The 26,841-nt window shown below is 42.7% G+C and overlaps 1 protein-coding gene across 1 annotated transcript in view; it reads left to right on the forward strand.

The window, feature by feature from the left end:
* The window catches only part of LOC129761892 (dopamine receptor 2), a 427,954-nt gene that overhangs the window by 120,976 nt on the left and 280,137 nt on the right, over positions 1 to 26,841 (forward strand). Inside the window, exon 2 of the mRNA XM_055759725.1 lies at positions 2,861 to 4,600. Coding sequence (XP_055615700.1) covers positions 3,354 to 4,600 — 1,247 coding nt within the window. The 5' untranslated portion in view covers positions 2,861 to 3,353. The remainder of the gene's footprint in view (positions 1 to 2,860; positions 4,601 to 26,841) is intronic.

The following is a 26,841-nucleotide window of genomic DNA, read 5'->3' on the forward strand; positions in this document are numbered from 1 at the left end:
TCTTATATCTTTTTCTATCTATACCAAAAAAAAGTATCGCCGGATGTGTTGATAAGAGTAGAACTCGAGGAAGGAATTTAACGATTTAGGGCTGTTCTTATTTTATCATATTTCTTGTATAAATAATTTATTCCATGTAACGGACCCGTGGCCGAGTGGTTAGCGTCTCACATTATCATGCAGGGTGTTCGGGTTCGATTCCCGTTCTGGCCGAAGGATTTTTCGTCAAAGAAATTTCCTTCGACTTGCACTGTGGTCACGCGTATTCAAGAACTTGCCCCTCGGAATACATTCAAGGCGTGTTATTTGGTTGAGAAATCTCAAATAAGTAATAATAAATAACGCTAGTTAATGCAAATTAATGAGACGGCAAAAGTTCCACAGGGAACGTTAACGCCATTCAAGAAGGAGATGTAACGGAGAAACTTGTTATTTGCAAGTGGTTAAAAAATCTTGGGAGAATTTGCGAGAATTGTGTCTGAAAATAATGTTATATTATAATGATGAGTTTTGTTAAAAATACTAGGAATGTTATAGTGAAAGGTAAATTCAACGGGGTCGATTAGAAGATCAATCAATGAACAGTTCTGCGATTGGACCCATGGACTTGCTCATAGTAAGAAAACGTGGATGTTTGAAGGTATTGATAACAAAACACGCATTTTGGGCGGGACGTAGTTTGCCGGGTCAGCTGATTTCACCCACATATACACATACAAGAATGGAATGAATGGGAGATATTGCAATTTCGTTCGAATTCACTAACATATACGTGATACACGAAACAAATGCATCGTACGTTGTACGGGGAATGAGCAAGAAGAGAGGATTTTGGGCGATTTAACACGTTGAGCCCCGCGTAGGTTCTAGGGGCCGACGTTGAATTTTTTGGAAGGAAACGCTGACTGACTGGGACCGACAGTTGCAAAATTAGAAAATAAAAATATATATGGTTAGTTTTCGGATGTTTTACAAATTGTGAATGAACACTCTCTTGAGATGGAAGTTATGAATGTTAAATAACTTTTCTACTGTGTACTCTGTCGACGAATGGTAGCAATATCCGTTTAGGGAAGCATATCATTCTCTATCAGTTTACCAATTGCAGTTTAAAATTGTTCAAAGTTTAAATTATACTTTTTACTACTGTGCTACCAAGCACAAAATCGAGATTAATAAAATATGCATGTGTATGGAATTCAAATAGATGATGACTAACCTATTTCTCAGAAGTGATTGATTGTTTCCATGATAATCTATTGGTTGGGGATAAAGAAATGTCGTATATTGTCAATATATGGCAATACTTAAACATATCTTGTGTTGTACTTATCGCATCGGGTCATACTATATGGCTATTTAGAATTTAAAGACGACAATCTGTGCTACAAGTGTCGTTTTGACAGTGTTGTGATTGTCCATTTCAGTCTCAAGTTATAGCGCGTCAAAGATGGAGTCCACCAAGCAAGAAATTCGCCATATTTAACTTTTTACTACCTGCGAGGCAAAACTGTAACGAAAGCGGCCGAAAAAATTCGTGTAGGTTATGGACCCGATACTGTAACCATTCGCACAGCACAGCGTTGGTTTGATCGATTTCGTTTGGTGTAGTGGCTGTCGAAGATACAACCCGTACTGGTAGGCCAATCGTCATGGAAACCGATACAATAATTGAAATCATCCATTTGCAGCAGATTGGATTTCAAAAAAAGCTGGATGCATGGGTGCCACACGAGTTGACGCAAAAAATCTTTTAGACCGAATCAATGCCTGTGATGCACTGCAAGCCCGGATTGACGGCCAGGAAGGTTTTGCTGTGTGTTTGGTGGGATTGGAAGGGAATCATCCACTATGAGCTGCTCAACTATGGCCAGACCCTCAACTCGGTTCTCTACTGTGAGCAGCTTGACCGTTTGAAGCGAGCGATTGACCAGAAGCGGCCAGAAATGATCAATAGGAATGGTGTTGTTTTCCACCAGGACAACGCTCGACCTCACATATCTTTGATGACCCGCCAGAAGCTACGGGAGCTCGGATGGGATGTCCTATTGCACCCACCGTATAGTCCCGACCTGGCTCCAAGTGATTATCATCTCTTCCGTTCCATGCAAAACGCTCTTGGTGATACTAAGTCGGCCTCAAAAGGGGTTTGCGAAAACTGGCTGTCTGAGTTTTTTGCAAATAAGGAGGGGTGATTTTATAAGGGGGGATAATGAAGTTGCCTTCTAAATGGCAACAAGTTTGCGAACAAAACGGCGCATATTTGACTTAAATTGGATAATTTAGAGTATGTTAAATAAAGCGTCAAATTTCGATCAGAAATACGACATTTCTTTTTCCCCAACCCAGTGTATTTGCTTAAGAGTATGGCTCCGTTCATTTTTAGATAGAAAAAATAGGGTTAGAGTTAGTATAGGGTTCCACTCATTTTAATCAAGCCTATCCTAGCCGAGCAAATAGTTCTGGCCGATAAATAAACAACCTTCCCTGGGTTTGCGAAAACGATAAACATATTCATTTATATACCTGTTCCGCTGAATAACATTTCAGCACACCTTTCTCTGGGAGAACCCCATAAATATAAACAACTTTGCACATAATTATAATGTAACCCACACACAGCGCCACCGGGCGCCTAGCGGTAAGCCAAAACCACAACTTCTGAGCATTCCCACCCGTGCTGAGAGCCCTGGCGGAAAGCGGCAAAATTTGACGGCTCCGGCGCTTAACAGTGATGAACGATGCCCTGCAGAATAGCGTACTATCACTATAGTTGTTTTGCATTTCCCAACCATCGCCCGCCCGAAGGGCGCTTTTCCACTTTTATTCATCCGACTTCCGTTTCAATTTTTCATTCCAGACTGGACCGCCACCGAAAAACTACGAAGAAGCACAGCACCGCCGCCGGCAGGGTGAAAGGAAGCCGCTTAAGCCAGGAAGTGGAGCCATCGGAGGCGAAAATGCTGCGCCATCATCAACGTAATATTATTACCATAATCGTGATTTATTCGATCGCCAAATGGCTTGTGAAATTTGTGCAATAGAGGGCGCTTCGAGAAGTGGGCGAACGCTGGTGGCAAGCTGGTGGGAGTGGTGGTTACATCATTCGCCCTCCGCTGCTCCGACATTACATGGAGCACTGGAAATCCAATCATCGGCGGAGACCTTTGACTAATGATGAATGTAACGCAACGTAATTGCTGCAAAATTATGTATAAGCTCTGATAACAATGGCTGCAGAAATGTCACGGTCATTTGTAGCTCACTAATTGGAATGGCCAAAAATCTAAGCAATAATTAAAGCAACTCAAACAAAATTGAACTAATCGTTGCTCAGCTCAGAGCGGATAATAATGAATAATGCAACTGACTTCTACTGGGAACTATCGCAACTGATTAGATTAAGCAATCTCTCCTATTACAATGTATCGGCTGGAGGTGATTCTTCGGTGACACTGGATGTAGTCAACTGCTGTACAACTGAACCGAACTTCTCGAAGTACCTGGAGGCCCTACCCAACGATAGGGTAGGGTTGTTAGCATTTTTGTTCCTATTTTCCTTCGCCACTGTTTTCGGCAACTCGCTGGTCATTTTGGCGGTCATCCGAGAGAGGTATCTACACACAGCCACCAATTATTTCGTTACCAGTCTCGCGGTCGCCGACTGCCTCGTGGGTTTGGTTGTGATGCCATTCTCTGCGCTGTACGAGGTGCTACAGAACACATGGTTCTTCGGGGAAGATTGGTGCGATATATGGCGATCGCTGGATGTTCTCTTCAGCACCGCGTCCATACTGAACCTCTGCGTGATATCTCTGGATCGGTATTGGGCCATCACGGATCCGTTTTCCTACCCGATGAAGATGACCCGAAAGAAATCAGCCGCACTCATAGCAGCTGTATGGATTTGCTCAAGTGCTATCAGCTTCCCGGCAATTGTGTGGTGGCGAGCGGCCCGAGAAGGTGATATGCCACCGTACAAGTGTACATTCACGGAACATCTAGGTTATCTGGTGTTTTCCTCCACCATATCATTCTATCTTCCACTGCTGGTAATGGTGTTCACTTACTGTAGAATCTACAGAGCGGCAGCTATTCAGACGCGCTCACTGAAACTAGGCACCAAGCAGGTGTTGATGGCTTCCGGCGAGTTGCAACTAACGCTGCGGATACATCGAGGTGGCACCACAAGGGAACGACCCAACCATCATCAACATCAGCAGCACCACCAACAGCAACAGGACCATCAACAGCACACAGCTAATTCCACCCCGGAGGAACCCGATGATGAGCCCTTGTCCGCGCTGCAGAACAACGGTCTCGGTGGCCGCCATCGGGCCCATATGGGGAAGAATTTTTCCCTCTCCCGAAAGCTGGCGAAATTCGCCAAAGAAAAGAAAGCCGCCAAAACGCTGGGGATTGTGATGGGTGTGTTCATCGTGTGTTGGCTTCCATTTTTCGTGGTGAATCTGCTGTCCGGGTTCTGTATACAGTGTATAGCACACGAGGAAATCGTCTCCGCCGTGGTCACGTGGCTCGGATGGATCAACTCCAGTATGAACCCGGTGATCTACGCGTGCTGGAGCAGGGATTTTCGAAGGTGAGTCGATATTTGTCAAATTACGAAACATATTTTCAAACCACACCAATGGTTATGAATGTACATTCCAACGATTATTTTGTGATTGATAGGATGGGTAATGAATAGATAGACAAGGACAGACCTCATGGTTTGGCTCTAAAGGTCAACGGTTCCTGAGGCTCTGACCAGGAACCGATGTGTTATTGGAGGTCCGTCTGGCCCTCTAGTAGTATTAAGTATTAACTACGCAACTATCAGAAAGCATCTGAGCTCATTACGGCGTTGCAGTGACGAGGGGTGTTGTCCGGATCTCCGTTAGATTCTGGAGGTTTACATTCCTCTCCGATGTCCAACACCATCAGCTTGATTGCAGGTCGCCGTAGCATGCCGTTAGCTGTCCGCACTAGTTCCAAACGGACTCTTCCATCACGGGCGATAATGGTTCCCTCGGTCCGTCCTCTGATCCAATGATTACGGCCGGTGCTCAGGAGATATGACTGCAAATTGTTGCATTTTAAATCTGAGCGAGATGTCCAAAATGTTTTCTGTTAGAACCGGCCAAGATCAGGATCACGGCTACCTAAGATATCCCGGACTGCCTTGTGCCCTCAATGCTCTGGAGAGCTGAGAGCGGGCAGCATGGAACCGGATACACGACCAGACAACATGCTCGATGTCGTGGTAGCCATCGCCACAATCACATAGATTGCTTGCTGCGAGCCCAATGCGATAAAGATGCGCGTTTGGGGTGTGTTGGTGAACAATCATATAGCACCTTGAGTTTTGCACTGTATGGTTGTACCAGTCAGGTGATTGTTTTAGTAAATTAATATATCGAGCAACTCTGTGTGAATCAGACATGCGAGTGGTACGTTCGGGCACCAAACTGCGACTCAATATGCGCTCCATCACGCTACGTTCGTGGCACGTATGAGTAGTGTTGATAGCCTCTTGTTCGCTTACGAGCGCTATACGCTTCTCAATTTGCGCCTAACCTAACATGGTCTTCTAAACTTAGAAAGCAGGGAAATCGTGCAGACACTAGAGACGATGAACTTTCAAGTTTAAAGTCTCTATAGTATAAAAAGTAGAAGTTGAAGTTGTTGATTCGTGTTTTTTGCACTCCGAAAAGTGATTTCCTAACACGGATTACAAAAGCGGGTACGAATTCAACGCTTTAGCTCGGTTATTAAAGATTGCATTGAAGGGTATGCCTTCATATCTTCTGCTCACTGAGTTTCTACGCATACCATTTGATGATTAGGCAAAAAGTTGATAACCATTCCCTGCGATAACGCCTATTGATTAAACAATATGCGTTCGACGTACATGTCAAAATCGAAACTGAGTGCCTGAAGTTCATCAAATCCAGCAAATTCACGGTTCAAGAAGTACGTACACTTGAGAGATGCAAACTTCAGATGGAAATGTAAAATAAAATAATCGTTTGATAATTCTTCCGTTCACATATTTTGTCCTAGGCATCATACCAAACGTAAAAGGGCTGTCATTAAATTTATTTGTAACGAAGAACATGATCTATCACAATGCATGAATTGACCTTACATGGCATTTATTCAATCTCTTTACTCACAAAGCAAATCTATTGAATTCAATTGAATTCGGAAATTGTTGCATTCAATCAAAAATTCAATCAATACAAACAAATGATTGATAAGCTAAGATAGTCCCACGTCAACATTATATATATTATATAACCCACCCATTTTTTTCAGTTAACAGACACACGGCCACATGCGATCATAGGTTTGTTCTATCACCATTATAAATCCACATATCTAATGCTCAAATCATTAGAACCACTTAATCCACGTGTAATGCAAAAATACACAAGTGCTCTCCACCAGGAGGCTAGTAAACCAATTGATCTGTATCATTCCAACGAGTTCCACTTTGAAGTTGAAGTTGAGCACAAAAATCAAAACACATACAAAATACGACACACTACCCATAGCGATGTTGACTGCTCGATAGTAAGCGCGAGATTGGTTAATATAAATTGAAAATATTCTGATTTAACACGTTGAACCCCGAATAACTAAAATTTCAGTTCATTCTATTACATATAATAAATTATTTTTCTAATTGGAGTATTGAATGAGATAAATTTACGGGTTTCTGAACAGTTTCAATCAGTGTTGCCACATTTTAATCTGTACCAGAGTGATTAAAAATCTTTCTCATCTGTACTTTTTTTCCAAAAATCTGTACCTTCGAAAATATTTGTTTATTTATTTAACACTTATTTATTTAACATCGTCTTCGATTACACGCACAGACTGAACTTTGAAACTAAGTATTCTTAATCCTATTTTTAAAATTTTGTTTCCTTAAATTAAAGTCGAATTCATCACATACGGCAATGAACTGTCGAATACACGAGTCAAGAAGGTTATTGTTGTCAACAAGCAAACCAATCCTAGTTACCATGTATTACTAAGTACTAGAATAAAATCAGATTGAATTATACCGTCAACCGAACAAGTCGTCTTTCATCTGTACTCTGTAATCAAGACAGGTTATGGGCCCAGATAACCCGTAACCCGGAGACGAACATTGTTGATCAAAAAAAATGCAAGCGGAAACTTAAAAAATATATTTTTTCGATGGGAAGAATTTCCCGAATTGGAGTTTTCGTATGGAGACATTACTGGAGGAGAAGCAGTTGATTGATTGCATCCGGAGAGAAGCGGACGAAATTGCGGAGCTCCGGGAGGCCGACACGGATTCGGAGCAGGTAAAGGCTCAAAAGGGAACCAAATTGGCGGAGCGGAAATTGCAAGAAGCAAGATGCAAGTCGTTGTTGGTGGAAAAGATCGCGGATTCACAGCTGGAGTACATCAAGGGTAAATCCACTCCGAAGGCGATCTGGACAACGTTGCAGAATCTTTTTGCGAAGAAGGGGATTTCCGGCCAATTCTATCTTCTCAAGCAGCTGGCTGTGATGAAGTACGTTGAAACGGATCCGATGGAGGAGCACTTGCTACGATTCGAACGGATTATCAGGGAGTTGGCCACCGCGGATATAGTCATGCCCGATCGGCTGGTCGTATTCAATTTGCTGCAAACCATGCCAAGGACATTTCAACAGTTGGTGACGGTGCTAGAAACTCTTCCGCCGGAGCAATGCACTCTGGATTTCGTCAAGGCCAGACTACTGAGCGAAAGTGTCAAGCGGAAGAACAACGGGGAGCCGGACGTAACGCTGGACAGCGAGTCGGCCTTCTACGGAGAGCGGTTCAAGATCAAGTGTTTCTCTTGCGGAAAAGTGGGTCATAAAAAGTCAAACTGTCCCACGACAAAGGAAACGAATCATCGAAGGACCGGAAAACCAAAGAAAAAGGAAAAGGCCAATTTTGCTGGTTCTGAAGTGGCGTTCGTATCAGAATCAGGAAGTGCTGCGAAGAAAGAAGGCGGGAATTCGAACCAGTTTAAGTGGATTCTCGATTCAGGTGCATCGGAACACATGGTTCAGACTAATAACTGTCTACGAAACATTGTGAAGCTTGAGGAGCCTGTACCAATCGTTGTCGCTTCTGGGAAAGTAGTGTACAGTCATCACTCTGGAACGATCGAGACGGTGTCGATCGTGGGCGAACGTCGAATTAACAGCGTGGTGAACGATGTCCTTTATGTACCGGAAATACAGTACAATTTGTTTTCCATTCGGCGCGCGAGCAAGCTTGGAATGCGTGTAACGTTTGGAAACAATATTGTGGAGATCAAACGAAGCAACGAGGTGGTTGCTACTGGGAAACTTACTGGAAAGCTGTATCTGTTAAATGCAATCTTCAAAAATGGACCAGAAGAGGCGTTGGCAGTTCTATCGGTGAACGAGTATGAGCTGTGGCATCGGAGATTCGGTCACATTGGCAAGAGTGGCCTGAAGATGTTGGTTCGGAACAACATGGTCAACGGAATGGTTCTCAAGAAGGACGCATTTAAGGACACCGAATTATGCGAACCTTGTGTGCTAGGAAAGCATGAGAGACAACCATTTGGAGACGTTCCGATTCCAAGATCCAACAGACCATTGGAGCTGGTGCACAGCGACGTTAGCGGACCTTTCACCCCGGCGGCCTGGAATGGTAAAAGATTCTTTGTTACATTCACCGATGATTTTACCCATTTCAGTGCCGTATACATCCAAGCGTCGAAGGATGAGGTACTGGAAGCTTTCAAATAAAGGGTGTGTCACATCAAATTGCATCACAGAAAAAACGCTGTAGAAATTCGCCCAGTAGACCGATCCTTTTGAAAATTTTAGACAGTAAAATAAAAACGATTAAACAACTTTTGGCATTTTCTTTTTATTCATACTTCGAGCCCAAGCCCGTATGCTCGCACCTTCCTCTTTACCCCGTCCATAAGGTTCTGTACAACGTCAGGTTGTAGTTTTTTTTGAACAGAAAACCATTTTCTCTTGAAATCCGCTTCCGATTTGACAACTTTTGGGTTCTTCCGGAGGGCCTGCTTCATAATCGCCCAATATTTCTCTATTGGGCGAAGCTCCGGCGCGTTGGGCGGGTTCATTTCCTTTGGCACGAATGTGACCCCGTTGGCTTCGTACCACTCCAACACGTCTTTTGAATAGTGGCACGAAGCGAGATCTGGCCAGAAGACGGTCGGGCCCTCGTGCTGCTTCAATAGTGGTAGTAAGCGCTTCTGTAGGCACTCCTTAAGGTAAACCTGCCCGTTTACCGTGCCGGTCATCACGAAGGGGGCGCTCCGCTTTCAGCTCGATTGCTTGCCACACCATGTACTTTTTGGCAAACTTGGATAGTTTCTGCTTGCGAATCTCGTCCGGAACGCTGAATTTGTCCTCTGCGGAGAAGAACAACAGGCCCGGCAGCTGACGAAAGTCCGCTTTGACGTATGTTTCGTCGTCCATTACCAGGCAATGCGGCTTCGTCAGCATTTCGGTGTACAGCTTCCGGGCTCGCGTCTTCCCCACCATGTTTTGCCTTTCGTCGCGGTTAGGAGCCTTCTGAACCTTGTATGTACGCAGGCCCTCCCGCTGCTTGGTCCGCTGGACGAATGAACTTGACAAATTCAGCTTATTGGCGACATCCCGGACCGAACTTCTCGGATCACGTCTAAACTGCTTAACTACGCGCTTGTGATCTTTTTCATTGACGGAGCATCCATTTCTGCCGTTCTTCACCTTCCGGTCGATGGTTAGGTTCTCGAAGTATCGTTTTAGTACTCTGCTGACCGTGGATTGGACGATTCCCAGCATCTTACCGATGTCCCGATGTGACAACTCCGGATTCTCGAAATGAGTGCACAGGATTAATTCACGACGCTCTTTTTCGTTCGACGACATTTTTCCAAATTTACGAAAAATTGACAGTGAAGCATGGCCAACGTATCTGATTATAAGCGAAAGCTGAAGATATAATTCCTTAAAATTAAATTTCTACAGCGTTTTTTCCGTGATGCAATTTGATGTGACACACCCTTTACTATTCAAGCATGGCTGAGGGACACTTAAATAGGAAGATCGGTCGCCTCAGGTGCGATAACGGCGGAGAGTATGTGAATAGCGAATTCGGGCAGTACTGTAGAGATCACGGGGTGCTGATGGAGAATACCATTCCATATACGCCACAGCAGAATGGCGTGAGCGAACGCCTTAATAGGACGATTCTGGACAAAACAAGGGCGATGGTGGAGGATTCGAATATGCCGAAGAAGCTCTGGTGCGAGGTGGTTCAATCAGCGGTGTACATCATCAATCGGAGTCCCACGGTGGCGTTAGACAAGAAGACACCGTATGAGATGTGGTTCGGACACAAACCGGATGTGTCAAAACTTCGGATCTGGGGTAGCAAGGCCTATAGTTTCATTCCCAAGGAGATGCGATCCAAGTTGGATGCACGTAGCCAGGTATGTTACTTCGTAGGCTACGGGGTAAACGGTTATCGGCTGTGGGATGGTCACAAGAAGAAGGTTTATCTTGCACGGGGCGTCGTCGTGAATGAGATGAAGTATTCGGCCACTAGCGATAAAGTGGAGCAAAGTAACCAAGAAGAGGAGCAATTTTGGACTCCACCAGAACCACAGATGGAGGAATCAAATGAACCGGTAATCGAGCCGATAATTCCAGCTGAACCAGAGATCGAAGAGCAAATCGGTGAACCGATAGGCGATCCTGAAGATAACAGTGATGGGTTCGTTTCGCTGGACGATGAAGAAAAAGTCGAACCTAGAAGAAGCACACGTGTACGTAGGCCTCCGACCAGGCTGAACTACCATTCTTGTCTGGCGTACGCGTTGAATGCAGAAAACTATGTGCAGGACTTGCCAGATAATGTTGAAAAAATGAAGTCAAGGGACGACTGGCCACAGTGGCGCAAAGCCATCGAGGACGAGTTGAATTCGCTAGCTGAGAACAACACCTGGGAACTCGAAGATCTACCGGTAGGAAGAAAGCCTGTGGATTGTAAATGTGTCTTCAAGTTGAAGCAAAAACCAGATGGAACTATCGACAAATATAAAGCAAGATTAGTTGCCAAGGGTTTCACGCAGCGGTACGGATATGATTATACCGAGACCTACGCGCCTGTGGTGAAAATGACCACGGTTCGTATGATGCTGGGATTGGCGAACCAGGAGAATTTGCTGATGTCCGAACGGCATATTTGAATGGCAATCTATCGGAAGAGATCTTCATGCGCCAGCCTCGAGGATTTGAGGAGGGGAATAAGGTATGCAAGTTGAACAAATCCATCTACGGTTTGAAGCAAGCTTCGAAGGCATGGAACGACCGATTCCACGAGTTTGTGTCCCGGATGAAGTTCAAAAGGTGTGAAAGCGACAGTTGTCTATACTACCGTGAGAAAAATGGCGAGAAGTTTTTCCTGTTGTTATATGTGGACGACATCCTCGTAATTTCCCGGAGTCATTCTGTGATCGGTGTTATCAAGAAGCTACTGAAGTCGGAGTTTTCAATGCAAGACATGGGTGAAGCTGAAGTCTTCTTGGGCTTTAAAATTGAACGAGATATACTGTGGGGACGTATGCGGTTAAGCCAAGAACATTACACTAGATCGGTTCTAAAGCGTTTCGGAATGGAACAGTGCAAACCAGTATCAACTCCCATGGAAGCTGGACTTCAACTTCTGAAGAGCGAAGCCGAGGAGAAGCTGAACAAGCCATACCGAGAGCTGATAGGATTCTTCTTCTTCAATGGCACTAACGTTCCTAGAGGAACTTCGCCGTCTCAACGTAGTATTACTTGCGTCATTTTTATTAGTACTTAGTTGAGATTTCTATGCCAAATAATACGCCTTGAATGCATTCTGAGTGGCAAGCTCTAGAATACGCGTGATCACAGTGCAAGTCGGAGGAAATTTCTTTGACGAAAAATTCCCCCGACCAGAACGGGAATAGAACCCGAACACCCGGCATGTTAGTTATGACGCTAACCACTCGGCCACGGGAGCACAGAGCTGATAGGATGCCTAACGTATTTAATGGTCACGTCTCGTCCGGATATCAGTACAGCGGTGAACTATTACAGCCAGTTCCAGAGTAATCCGTCTGAAGAGCATTGGGTGCACGCCAAAAGGATGCTACGTTATCTACGTGGGACAGCAGACCATGGATTAGTCTATGAGAGGTCATCGGTTCCCATTCGTCAGGTGGTTGGTTTCGCGGATTCAAACTGGGCTACTGATGTGAATGATAGGCGTTCAGTTTCGGGAATCTTGTTCAAGCTGTATGGAGCTACGATTTGCTGGAGCACCAGAAAGCAAAGTACCGTATCGTTGTCATCGACCGAAGCTGAATGTTCTGCTCTAGCTGACGCTGCTTGTGAAGCCATTTGGATTCAAAAGGTCCTGAATGAGTTGGGATTGCTAGAAGCAAAGCCGACATTAGTCTATGAAGATAACCAGTCGACAATTGCGATTATGAAGTCAACTGGACCTTCAAAACGACAGAAGCACACTGATGTCAAGATCAAATATGTATGTTAGTGTGTGGCCAAGAAGAAGCTAGAAATTTGCTATATTTCAACAAGCGAGCAACGAGCTGATCTGCTAACGAAAGGTTTGTCAGCGATACCGTTCCGAAAGTTTTTTTGTAATATCGAAATCTTTCCACAAACTCAGAGCAACAATTAGTTTAAGGAGGGGTGTCAACAAGCAAACCAATCGTAGTTACCATGTATTACTAAGTACTAGAATAAAATCAGATAGAATTATACCGTCAACCAAACAAGTCGTCTTTCCTCTGTACTCTGTCATCAAGACAATTGTAGCCGTAGTTAGTACTATGACACGGGACTGCTAACAAAATTGAGTTCCAAAAACGACGAGGGGGAGTGTTCAGCGAAATCTGTGCGAGAAGTTCAGGACAGTCAATACATCCTTGAATTATGTCAAAAATGAACATTCGCTGCATTGTAGTGCGCCTGGAACTTAATGATTCCAATCCTAATAGCTTACATCGGTTATAGAGAAAAAACTTATTTATTAGCATGAAAAATACTCATTTATTTATTACAAATACTACATATACATTTCTACATTTACATTTCTACATTTACATTTCTACATTTACATTTCTACATTTAAAATTTCTCTGACGAAAAATCCCCCGGCCAGAACGGGATTCGAACCCGAACACCCGGCATGATAGTGTAAGACACTAACCGCTCAGTCACGGGCGCACTATCGTAGTTTATTCTTGTTCCGATTATATTCAGAAAAAAACCGCTCGACAGTTGCCGAGAAGTGAGTCATAGTGAGAACGTTACAAACAAGACATTGATGCGCCGAAATGCGAGCGAACCATCAATCCTTTCAGACATCCAATTTTTATCTAACAACCCTGCACATGCTCGTTATCTGAAACTGTGATTTCCTTACGGAGTATTTTATCTTCAGGAAACGGAAAAAAGTCTCCTCATAATGTATATTCCCATTGTGGAATCCTTGAAACACTTTTAACACAACGTTTATGCTTATCAAATTGGAAAAGTTTCTGGGATTTAACATTGCCGAAGCCATGAGCGTCGGATCATCAAAATTGAATCTATTTCTCATTTGCTTGATCAGCTCCACGAAAAAAAAACTACGACAAATATTCTTTGGGATGATCTGCATTTCGCTGTCCATTGTTCTGATAATTTATTCTGCTGTTATTCCTACCTAAAATTCTTGTCGCTTTTCAAATGATCTTCATGTTTAATAGCATTGGACATTGCAACAACGTAAGATTTCTCGCAAATATTAGTGAAAATGATCAAATAAAAATCATTCAGCTCTTCATGTAGCATCGTGAATGCAGGTTTTTATGCCTGGAACAAACGATTCAATCTGTTGATCTTGGACAAAACATACGTGGCACCAGATAAATCTGTACGTGTAGCAACACTGGTTACAATATCTCTTCCAAGTTTAACGTCAATTTTCCGTTCGTGCCTCTAGGCTCAGACCCTGCTACTTTTTGGTTCATTATTTATTCGATCAACACACCATTCAAATCATTTATGTGTTGGGAAAACAGGTTTTAATATCGTGTGCGCTGGAAATTCACCGAAATTCACTTCTTCAGAAGACATTCTTGGCAAATATTCTAATTTAACGAACAGTATTTAACGATATGCATTCCACCCTGAATGTTTCTCAAAATACTGTGTCATTCTGCTAGAAATAAATCGCGTAATTCACAGAGACCATCATCGAAGCTCCGTGTCCTCGATAGAGACCTTCTAAATCAAAATAAAGGGTGTGTCACATCAAATTGCATCACGGAAAAAACGCTGTAGAAATTTAATTTTTAGGAATTACATCTTCAGCTTTCGCTTATAATCAGATAAGAGTGTATAGGTCACGTTGGCCATGCTTCACTGTCAATTTTTCGTAAATTTGGAAAAATGTCGTCGAACGAAAAAGAGCGTCGTGAATTAATCCTGCACACTCATTTCGAGAATCCGGAGTTGTCACATCGGGACATCGGTACGATGCTGGGAATCGTCCAATCCACGGTCAGCAGAGTACTAAAACGATACTTCGAGAACCTAACCATCGACCGGAAGGTGAAGAACGGCAAAAATGGTTGCTCCGTCAGTGAAAAGGTCACTAGCGCGTAGTTAAGCAGTTTAGACGTGATCCGAGAAGTTCGGTCCGGGATGTCGCCAATAAGCTGAATTTGTCAAGTTCATTCGTCCAGCGGACCAAGCAGCGGGAGGGCCTGCGTACATACAAGGTTCAGAAGGCTCCTAACCGCGACGAAAGGCAAAACATGGTGGGGAAGACGCGAGCCCGGAAGCTGTACACCGAAATGCTGACGAAGCCGCATTGCCTGGTAATGGACGACGAAACCTACGTCAAAGCGGACTTTCGTCAGCTGTCGGGCCTGTTGTTCTTCTCCGCAGAGGATAAATTCAGCGTTCCGGAGGAGATTCGCAAGCAGAAACTATCCAAGTTTGCCAAAAAGTACATGGTGTGGCAAGCAATCGAGCTGAAAGCGGAGCGCCCCCTTCGTGATGACCGGCACGGTAAACGGGCAGGTTTACCTTAAGGAGTGCCTACAGAAGCGCTTTCTACCACTATTGAAGCAGCACGAGGGCCCGACCATCTTCTGGCCGGATCTCGCTTCGTGCCACTATTCAAAGGACGTGTTGGAGTGGTACGAAGCCAACGGGGTCACCTTCGTGCCAAAGGAAATGAACCCGCCCAACGCGCCGGAGCTTCGCCCAATAGAGAAATATTGGGCGATTATGAAGCAGGGCCTCCGGAAGAACCCAAAAGTTAATCGGAGGCGGACTTCAAGAGAAAATGGATATCTGTTCAAAAAAAACTACAACCTGACGTTGTACAGAACCTTATGGACGGGGTAAAGAGGAAGGTGCGAGCATACGGGCTTGGGCTCGAAGTATGAATAAAAAGAAAATGCCAAAAGTTGTTTAATAGTTTTTATTTTACTGTCTAAAATTTTCAAAAGGATCGGTCTACTGGGCGAATTTCTACAGCGTTTTTTCCGTGATGCAATTTGATGTGACACACCCTTTATGCAAAAAACGCTCATATTTTCAATAATATTCATGAAACTTGAGACCGACATGTCAGCTAACCCGAGAAATATTGAAAACTATAGGATTTTTGTAAGTTAGTGCTCCCGTGGTCGAGTGGTTAGCATCACACATTACCATATCGGGGGTTCGAATTCGGTTCCCATTCTAGCGGGGGGATTCTTCGCCAAAGAACTGTCTTCCTATTTGAACTGTTATCACGCGTATTCTAGAGCATGCCACTCTGAATACATCCAAGATATGTTATTTGGCTTTTTTCTATCAACTAAGCACTACTAACAGAAATGACGCAAGTAATACCTACGATAAGACGGCAAAAGTTCCACTCTTTGTGAACGCTTTTTTTCGAAACATTTTTTTACTTAGTTTTCACCTTTCACAACTATTCATTTATGGCAATCCAATTGATTAATTTTTCAGCGAAAAAGCCGATATTCGATTATGACTGTATTTTTTCAGGTGAAAAACATTATCGTGGCATTGCCAGAGTAGATACCTTTCGCCGAACTCTTTTTTATTTTCTTCTCCATTTACCCGTATTATGCTTCATTCAACCTGCCCTTATTATGAATGCTCAAGCAGCACCTTCATAACACTGATGAGTAAGATTAATCTAATCATCTGAGCTTCATTCGAACTCCGGCAATCCATCATTCGTTTCATTCGTGCCAAGGCAAGTGAGGCGAGTAAAAATATATAACCCTGATAAGAATAATGATACAGGAGCAAGCGTTCACTTCATCCTACAAACAATCGAGAAGCTTGAACCAAATCAAACATCATCTATCAAGAGATGGTTTTTCCCGAAAAGAGGACAAACAGTACACAAATTCCAAAACAAGCACCGACAAACAATATGCTATTGATAAACAGGAGCCATGTGCTCATTTTCATCGGACTTGTAGTTCCCTCTGGCATTTTCTATATGTTCGCACGTTTTGGCACTGCTTGCGTTGCCCCGGGTTTGGGTATCCACGGGTTCCACTAGCTGGTGACCACATTTGCGTCGAAGTCACGTTGGAATGCTGCGAAGCCGTCTAGAATGTGTGATTTTCCTACTCCAATTGCTACACAAAGCTCCCCGCAAAGTGTGAGCGGAAATCCTTCTTCCAAAAGCCGTGGTGCTTCCTCCCCCTTCGACATCTTTCGATCGAAGTGGCGGTCGGAAATAATTGCGTTGATATTCCCACCCGACACGTCTCACTCCCCCTGCTCCATATATCCTTTAGGAAATTGAACAAAACCGGACGATGACGTATAGCCTCTCGAAAAGGCGTGATCTCATCGGGTGGAATGCTAAATGACTTTCCCGTCAAACTTTGGCAGAGTATATACGCAAGCGGGAGAAATAAAAAGAATAAGCCTCCCGAGCACGAGACGGAATAAAAAACCCTCCAAGGATCAAGGGAAAGTAAACTTTCGGAAGACATTTTGACTCGCCTTTTGTTGGTGTCGTCACGCTCTAGTAAAGGATGGATTTTCTCAGTTTCCTCGTGGCAACTCCAGTGGTTATTCGTTTGTCTCATCAGGTTCGATGTGACTCATTGTTGAAGCCACAAAATCCTTCGTCTGCATGATACAGTGTTTTTTTAGAACCGTTATTGTGCGGTATTGTCGTGTTAACTTTGGTGGAATTTCTTTAAGCGTGATTTTAGCACATTCGATTTAAAAGAAAACTTCCACAGCTTTCGAATGAAAATATTGGGTTGTCCGAAAGGTTCATCAGGAAACATCAACATCAAAAGCCTACATATTCATTCAATTATATGTGCACCATTCTGTTACACAATCTTTGTTACACGGCGCAATTTGAAATTTTCATCCTCCTGTAACTTGTTTGGTTTCTCATCGAAAAATTATAGGAGGTTGTGTTCTAACTTCGGATATTATTTTAGAATGCTGCGAAATTTTAGAAATAAAAGAGAAATTTGATGTTTCATTCCTTTACGTTGACTTTACGGTGACGAGTTGTTGTATGTGTAGCGCACTAAACTCATAACATTCCAGCACAACTTTCAAGATGGTCTAGTTTGATTATTCCCCAAATATCTGGCGCACAACCTTAACCTTAACCTGCTTCGCCGTAATATTAGTGCGAAGCATTGATGCAATATCAAAGGCACCAACGAGGGCCTTATCTGCCCATGTTTGTATAGGAGACGTAAACGACAAAATGAGCAAAATCGACTTTTTCGCTGTTTCGCATTCTACACAATGTAATACGTTTGCTCAACATGCAAACAAACATTTTTTGTTCGAAAACATTTGAGCAATTTTGAAAAAACCTTTCCGAAAAATCACTATTTGTCCGCATAACAGACGTTGTTTCATACAGCTTTCATACATCGTTCGAAAATCAACAATTTTCAGTATGATGTGCTATAAGATAAATCTACATTTGAATCACATTCTTTGTAGAGTCCAAGCATGTCTGTCACGATAGTGTCTTATTGGTTAGTGTTTCCTAATAAATGAATATAAGACGCCATTGAAACGCTGCTCATATAATTACTATTTTCTGTACACGATGAACAAAGAGAAGCAATTGTGTTTTTAATGTTTTTTTTTATCCCATTTATTTATTTAAGGCTCATTAGCATTTTAGCTGTAACAGAGCCGAATTTTAATCGTGTACATGTCACATGGTTATCATATCTATAATTAGCACATCACACAGTTGCCATTCACCAGTATTCCTTCTATACCATTACATATGGTACATTCACACAGTAGCCATTTAGGCGTAAGGGTATTCTTTCTGTTCTTCCATTATCCAGTTGGACCACCGGACAGCGGAGACAGTTGTTTGATCATTGTTGAGTTATTTATAGAACAGTAGCCCGATGTGTCTGGCAGAGCAGAGCAGTTGTATGGATGAATCGATCTTATTTCGACCATGGATCGATCTCCATCGCTGATGATTGTTGCGTGGACGTAGCTATTCTGTAACAACACAAAGATGGTCAATGAGGGCCCTGAGTTTTGAACTCACGATCGATCGCTTACTAAGCGAACGCGCAACCAATGTGGCTACGGAGACCCCCTTGTTTTTAATGTTAAAATTACCTAAATTTCTGCATTTGAATCTCTAAGTAGATAATGAAACAATCAAATCAGTAGTAAAATTGAAATAATATTGGTTCTTAGTATTATAACTCCTCGGATTCGACATCGGATTATTCCACATACTCAGCATTTACTCATACCGTTGGATTAAGTCACTCCACCATCTTTATGCGATTGATCGTGATATCGGTAAGTCATGTTGTTAAAATTACCGACATTGCAGATTGCCTTTTCAAATTCAGTTAATTGAAGAAACACGAACCTGCTGTTCTTGTCATATCCCAGAGTATTCTTCAGGAAAAAAGTACTATCATAGACTCGCAACAAATCAAGAGCACCTTTTCCAGACATTTCACTAAATTTCCTCCAAACCTTTTTGATTTTATCCGATAACGACTGAAACTACCGACGAAGACGTTTTGACTATTATCGGAATTGTAAATACTAACTCTACAAACAGAGCAACCTGGTGATTACGTCTAGCTATGCGGACATATGTTCATTGAAACGGTTGATTGTCCGCATAATTAGACGCAAGCGTTTTCCAAATGAAAAAATATGTTATAATCCGCAAAATCACCTAGGCCCTCTTTTTGCCGATAATATCCTTCAACTGGACAGATCATTTCATCGAAAATTTCCATGGTTATGCTTGTAGGCCAAAAAACACCAAAAATGCGTTTTCCCAACACTAATGGTGTTGTCGATTACGTCTCCCATGCAATCATGGGCAGTTATGATGATGGAAAACAAGCGATGTTCACTGCTTTGAATATAGAAAAAGACTGAATATTTACCTCAGCAGAGATCCATTATTTATAGCCTAGCGCAAATATTCCCCCCTCCTTGTTTATATTAACGCTGTTGCAAATAATCGCGACAGGACTAATGCACACCGGAGTAAATTCAAATAGGGTTTTGGCGTAGCGAAAATGTGCTATCAATAACCCGGTCAACACGAAGGAAGGCGAAGGCAGCGGGTGGCGCACTGTCCATAACCAGACGGAAAAACGGAAGAATAGAGAAAAGAAGAAAGTGGTACAGGAGAAGAAAACCTAGGCCTCGAAGCGAGCGAAATCCCTAATCGTTGAGGTGAAAGGTGGAGTGACTTACGCATCACTCCTACGGAAAGTGCGAGACGATCCGGAGCTGAAAGAACTGGGAGCGAATGTGGTGAAAACCAGGCGCAGTAAGGAGATATGCTCTTCGAGCTTAAGCAGGATTCGGCGATCGAGAGTTCAGCTTTCAAGGAACTTGTCGAGAAGTCGCTCGGCGAGGAAGCGAACGTGAGAGCCCTACCTCAGGAATGGTCGAGTGCAGGTATCTGGACGAAATCACTACAGACGAGGAGTTGAGGCGTAAATTACTGGCACAGTGTAAGCTGGACGATATCTCGATGACGATCCGCATGAGGAAGGCGTATGGTGACACGCAGGCTACATCGATACGGCTCTCGACGGTAGCAGCCAACAAAATGGTACGAACAATCAAAATAAAAGTCGGTTGGTCACACTGTGCCCGATGAAGATTGCACCTCGAGTGACCAAGCGGATGGAGGGATGCTTTAAATACATGGGCTTTGGGCATCAATCTAGAAACTGCACAGACCCCGACAGGTCTGTAAACACAGACCCCGACAGGACTCCTGAAAAAAAATATGTTTTGCTCGTAACATTTTTGTGTGTAAATTCTAACGTTTGACATGTTTTTGATATGTTTCCAAATAGAGAAAAATTAGCATAGCATGTAAGTTGCGATAATTTATACATAAAAATGTTATTAATAGTATTTTTTCAAAGAAAAAAATTAAAAAGTTGTTGTTCGGAAAACTTTTTCCATGTAAATGTGCCCATCGTCCGATGTATGGAAAACTTGTTGGAAATTCTAAGGGCTATTTATATCTATTTTTTCAGAATTTTAAAAGTATATTTTCGAGAAAAATGAATATTAATTTTCAAAATACTTTTATTCAATGAAATTTTTTTCCAAAAAATTCTTTGATAATTTTTAATGAAAATCTAAGTCATTTCCTACATTTCATTCTCTGACCATCTTTTTGTAGATGTTATAGTTTTTAAATTAAAATTTTTCTAAAAAAAGTTGAAAAAACTCAAAATCTTAAAAAAAACCTACAAAAAAAATATCAGACCTACAAAATTTTAGTCAAAGAATGTAATGTAGGAAATTATTTTGGTTTTCATTAAAATTAACACAAAAATTTTTGGAAAAAAAATTCATTGAAAATTAAAATTCATTTTTCTCAAAAACATTTGCTTCCAAACAATGAAGGAAATAGATATAAATAACCCTTAAAATTTCCAACAAGTTTTCCATACATCGGACGATGGGCACATTTACATGGAAAAAGTTTTTCATGTTTTTCTTCGAAAAAACACTATTAATGTTCAATTCGTGACATTTTTTGTATATATTATTATTTAAAATGCTCTGTCAACTTTTCTCTATTTAGAAACATGTCAAAAGTGAGAATTTACACACGAAAATGTTAGGAGCAAAACATTATTTTTTTTCATGAGTCTTCATACAAAAATGACATATATTCCAAAAACTATAAAAGATAGAAAGTTGATATCTTCGACAAAAGTTTATATTTTAACAGATCTAAAACTTTGTCGAATACACTATATCGCTATCTTGACTTTAAATAAAATTAGGATAAGTTATATTTTTTTCAAAGAAAACATGAAAAAGTTGTTGTTCGAAAAACTTTTTCCCAGTAAAAGTGCCCATATTCCGATGTATGCACGACTTGTTGGAAATTGTAAGGGCTATTCATATATATATTTTTGGGAATTTTAAAAAAATACGCTTTTGAGAAAAATTAATTTTAAATTTTAAAATACCTTTTTCTGTCAGCGAAGTTTTTTCGAAATTTGTTTTGGTAATTTTTTGTGAAAATTTAAATAATTTCCTACATGAATTTTGTAGGTATCATAGTTTTTAAGTTATAAAATTTTGTAAAAAATTAAGAAAATTAAGAAAAAAAATTTGGCTTTTTCCAAAAAGTAGTCTAGTTGTTTTTTCGAATATTTCAAGTATGCAAAGCTGCTTAAATTACCCATGTCTTTACACCCACAACGTTTCACTACTACCTGAAATGGTGCTGCCAACTCCTAATACGAGTTGGCATGAAATTCGTCTATGGAGGATTATGGGAACTCAACAGAAAGTGATATGGTGGTGGTTACTCGGTCTGAGCGACTCAAAGTTGTTGACTTTACCTTCCTGGAGAGCCCGGACACAGCTCGCTGAGTTAGAGATGATAGCAATCAGAACGGATAGGTTTAGAATGGGTTTTTTTTTTTTTTTTTTTTAAAGAGGTGAGGAACGCTCTACCAGCCTTACCTGGGAAGGGTTAACCCAGACGTCGAGTGGGGATCGCACCCACAAAAACTAAGCCCTCTACTCGTTGCCTTATTCCCCCTGGGACCACATCTAGGCGACTACTTCAGGGGGCGGCTGTGCTCATGCACTTCTCGAGTTTTCAACGCTAACTAGCGTTGTCCTTCCCTTTTTCTCAATATTTTTTTCTTTCCATTCGTTATTAATTCCACTGCGCTGATGTCCTCTTCGCAGGCATTTTGAATTTACCCGTCGAGACGTGAACCGATTAGGAATTGCCCTCCAACTTAACGCGCAACCCGTCACAGCCACCCTCGCGGGGTTTCTCACCTGTCGAGACGTGAACCGATTAGGAGGCGCCCTCCAACTTGACGCGCGCCCCGTCACAGTCACCCTCGCAGGATTTCTCTTCCCAACGGAGCGCCGATTAGGCAGTGCCCTCCAACCTGACGCGCACTCCGTCACAGCTACTCTCGTGGGGTATTCACCATTTTGATCGTGGCTTCATCCTTGATGCTCGTTCCTTCGAAATGTTCGCGGTGTTCCTCCATCCAGGCCACGATCAGGCGTTGTCAGGCAGGCCTTTTGCTGTTCTCCGCGGCAGTATCCGTTTACCTGTCGAGACGTGCACCGATTAGGAAGCGCCCTCCAACTTGACGCGCGCCCCGTCACAGTCACCCTCGCAGGATTTCTCTTCCCATCGGAGCGCCGATTAGGTAGTGCCCTCCAACACAACGCGCACCCCGTCACAGCTACTCTCGTGAGGTACCATCTCTTGCAACAGCCGTCGCCGTTGTTCACCTTTCACCGTCGGACGTTGTCAGCACTTTGGTCAGCCCTCCACCTTCGCTGCAGCTCCGACATGATTTGTGTGATTGCACTGCTCACGGCATTCCAGATCATCTCGTCGCGACACATCTCCTCCACAATATTCCCGACATGAAGTGCAGGCAGCCCCTCGCGCCTTTCGGTGAACCTGGGACAGACAAAAACGACGTGCTCCGGTGTTTCCTCCATATCTCCACACTCCGGACAGAGGGGTGAAACTGCGTGCCCGAACCGGTGTAGATATTGCCTGAAACAGCCATGCCCAGACAGAAACTGCGTCAAGTAAAAGTTAACTTCACCGTGTTTCCTGTTCAACCAGGTTGAAAGTACCGGTATCAGCCTGTACGTCCATCTACCATTTTCTGCCGTATCCCATTCATACTGCCATTTGTCCAACGACTCCGCTCTCATCAATTTCCGGATACCTCTGCTTTCCCGTCGCTTGTAGCAATCGCTATCTTCCGCCAGAGTGATGCAGATGGGAATCATTCCGGCGATTACACACACAGCTTCTGTCGAAATGGTCCTATAAGCACTTACGTCTCGCATGGCCATGAGTCGGAATGTGCTGTTCAGCTTCCTCCGATTTCGGTGGGTTTCCAGAGCCGCCAACCAGGCAGGGCCACCATACCTCAGTATCGACGAAGATACACTTGCCAAGAGACGCCTCTTGCTGCTGCTTGGGCCAAAGCTATTTGGCATGATCCCCGCCACCACGTTGATGGCCTTTGACGCCTTCCCACATGCATAGTCGACGTGCTGGTTGAAGTTCAGCCGGTCGTCGATCATGACTCCGAGGTACTTCACCGCCCGCTTCGAAACGATGGTATGTCCTCCGACCGATACCTCTGCCCGCAGCACTGCCTTACGATTGCTCACTAACAGCACCTCGGTTTTGTGATGTGCCATCTGGAGCTTTACGCTGTCCATCCAACTACCGATCATGTCTACAGCCTCAGTCGCCAACATTTCCACCTCCTGAAGCGTCTCGCCGATTACCGTTGTTACGATGTCGTCCGCGAAGCCCACGATCTCCACACCTCTGGGTAGCTTCAGCCTTAGAACACCGTCGTACATCGTGTTCCAAAGCGTAGGACCTAGGATGGAACCTTGTGGAACTCCCGCCGAGATATTCTTCACTATCTGTCCCCTGTCTGTGTTGTATACCAGGATCCGATTCTGGAAATAACTCCTCAGTATCCTGTACAGGTAGCTAGGGACCTTCAATCTGTGTAGCGCCTCGGCGATGGCCTCCCAGCTGGCACTATTGAAGGCGTTCTTCACGTTCTGTCACGTTCTTCGCCTGGTGACCGAAGCCCATGCATTGAAAGCATCTCTCCATTTGCTTGGCCATACGAGGGGGAGCTTTCATCGGGCACACGGACCACCCCACTTTTATTTTACCCTTCTCCACCAGTTTATTCGCAGCTTGTTTCGAGAGCCGTATCGAGGCCGTTTGTGTCCCACCGTATGCCTTTCTCAGCCGGATTGTCATTGGCACATCGCCAAGGTCACATTGTGACTGTAACGCAGTTCTCAATTCCTCAACAGTCGTGATCTCGTCCAGATACCGGCACTCGATGGTTGATTCCTGAGAGAGAGCTCTCACCTTCGCCTCCTCCCCTAGTGACTTCTCAATGAGTTGTTTGAAAGCAGAGCTCTTAACCGCTGGATCTTTTTTAAGCTCGAAGAGCATCTCGCCTTTCTGCGTGCGCCTAGTTTTCACGACGTTCTCGCCCAGTGTCTGCAACTCCGGATCGTCTCTCACTTTCCGAAGGATAGCTGCATACGATACTCCTGCTGACACTTCAACGATCAAAGCATCGCCCTTGATTCGATCCACTCGAGGTCCGAGTTTCTTCTTTTCCTGCTCAACTTTTTTCTTCTTCTCCTTCTGTTTTTTGCGTTTTTCTGCCTGGTTATCGACAGTACGCCATTCACTGCTTTCACCTCCTTTCGCGTTACTCAGATCGTTCTTGGCCTTTTTCAGCTCTTCTTCTTCTCCTGGGGTGTCCCTCCTTCTCTTGTCCGATCGTGTGTTCAGAGGACCCTTCGGCGTCTCAAGTATCTCGACGGGTTTCTCATTCGCCTCGAGCAGAGCCTTTTCAGCACCCTCTGCTCTCATCTGCAGCTCCTTATGCTCGCTTTAGAATGGGTTCATTCTTGGTTTTGCTATAAGGAGAGAGAAACACTCCTGCGCTGAGAGCATTGTGATGGGAGATAGAATCTACAAGTATAATTATTTTCGAAGATTCATCCCATCCGATGCGATCTGCACCAAATCGAAAGGCAGTTTTGAAAACTCCAATAAATTCTATACAAGGATAATTTGTTACTTTGACGAAAAAAATATATATAAATTATAAAGTCTGCCTTTCGATTTGCGATGCGATCATTATTTATTTTGTAATTGTTCAATTGTAATTGTAATCATCAAGACGAAGGGAAAATTTTCATTCAACAACAATATTGAAAGGTCCTACAGGAACGTTATAGGAATCAAATGAAAGCTGGTTGACAAGGCTAATTGGGTTTACTATTGAAATAGTAGACAAAACATTGTGTTAGCCCACAAAGTCTTTGAAAAAACAGAAAGAAATCGATTTTATATTTCTTCCCGATATTTTTGTTTACTACATCTACACACACCAAGATAAAAATTTGTATGTAAAATATTCCAGAACTTGAGAGTTTAAGCTTTAAAATTATGTACATCCCATCTTCGTTCGTTCATTATATGTACAAAAAAAGTAGATGAGTCGGAGCCTTGAGATGAAGACGGAAACTTGACGTAGGATTTTAACACTAAACCTACCGATGTTCCATGTATACCTATTCCTACCACAGCGGGTCAAGTGACCCTTTTTAAATTGTTAGTGAACAATGACTCGATTTATTAAGTTTTGTTAAGAAACGCGACATACCATATTTCTCCTGTATATTTTGGCATTTTGGGATAACAATTATTAACAAAATATTAAAATTACCATTTTTGACACGCAAAATAGCACTGTAGCTTGGAATGGTTACCGTTAGCTCGCTTGGATAGTCAGCAATAAAATTAATTCTGATCATTCGCTATTCATTCATAAATACAACATAATATATAAAGCAATGGGAAAAAATGCGTAATGCAATGGTTTTGTATCACAATCACACATACAAATCTTTCTGATATCATATAAATGTTTGCAAAGGTCAAATAACCAGTTAGGTCAGATTGCATATATTTCTCAGTAAAAAAAAATAACAAGAGAGGAGTAAACACTCAAAAATGCATTCGATGTATGTTTCAGAAAAAGTAGTGTAGGCAGATGATGTTGTGACAATGTAATTTGCAAGAAAAAGTTGAAAAAGGGTCATTTGTCTCCTCGTGGTAGGTTTAGTGTTAAGGACAATTGCTTTTGAATTGCATTTTTCGGACAGTTCGAATATTCATAAGTTTCACTCATCAAAATTCCAGATGGTGGCTAGAAAAACCGCCTGTTATATGAACTGAATTGAACTGAACTTCAAACGGGTTGTAAGAGTTATAGTGGTAGAAAAAATCCGAAACCATTAACTAATAATACTTTTTATTGACTTTTTATTTTTATTGCCATACAAATGAAACACAAATTTCTGCATAACTCGAGAGCTAATCAAGCAAATGGAACCAAATTGAGCATATTGAATTCTTAGGGTGCAATAAATGTTTCTATGATGGTTAGACTGGTTAGGGGTGGCTGCCATACAAATGAAACATTACTGCATTACACGAGAATTAATCATGTAAAAGAAACCAAATTTGGCATGTGAAGATTTTAGGGGACACGAAACGTTTCTGTGGTGAATAGACACTCCTCCCCCCTCTCTAAGGGGAGAAGAGGGGAGGGGTATGTATTTACTCATATTTTCTCTATCAAACATTTATTCCATGTAACGGAGAAACGTGTTA

This window comes from Toxorhynchites rutilus, chromosome 1 (assembly GCF_029784135.1).
Source record: "Toxorhynchites rutilus septentrionalis strain SRP chromosome 1, ASM2978413v1, whole genome shotgun sequence".
Classification (NCBI taxonomy): domain Eukaryota; kingdom Metazoa; phylum Arthropoda; class Insecta; order Diptera; family Culicidae; genus Toxorhynchites; species Toxorhynchites rutilus.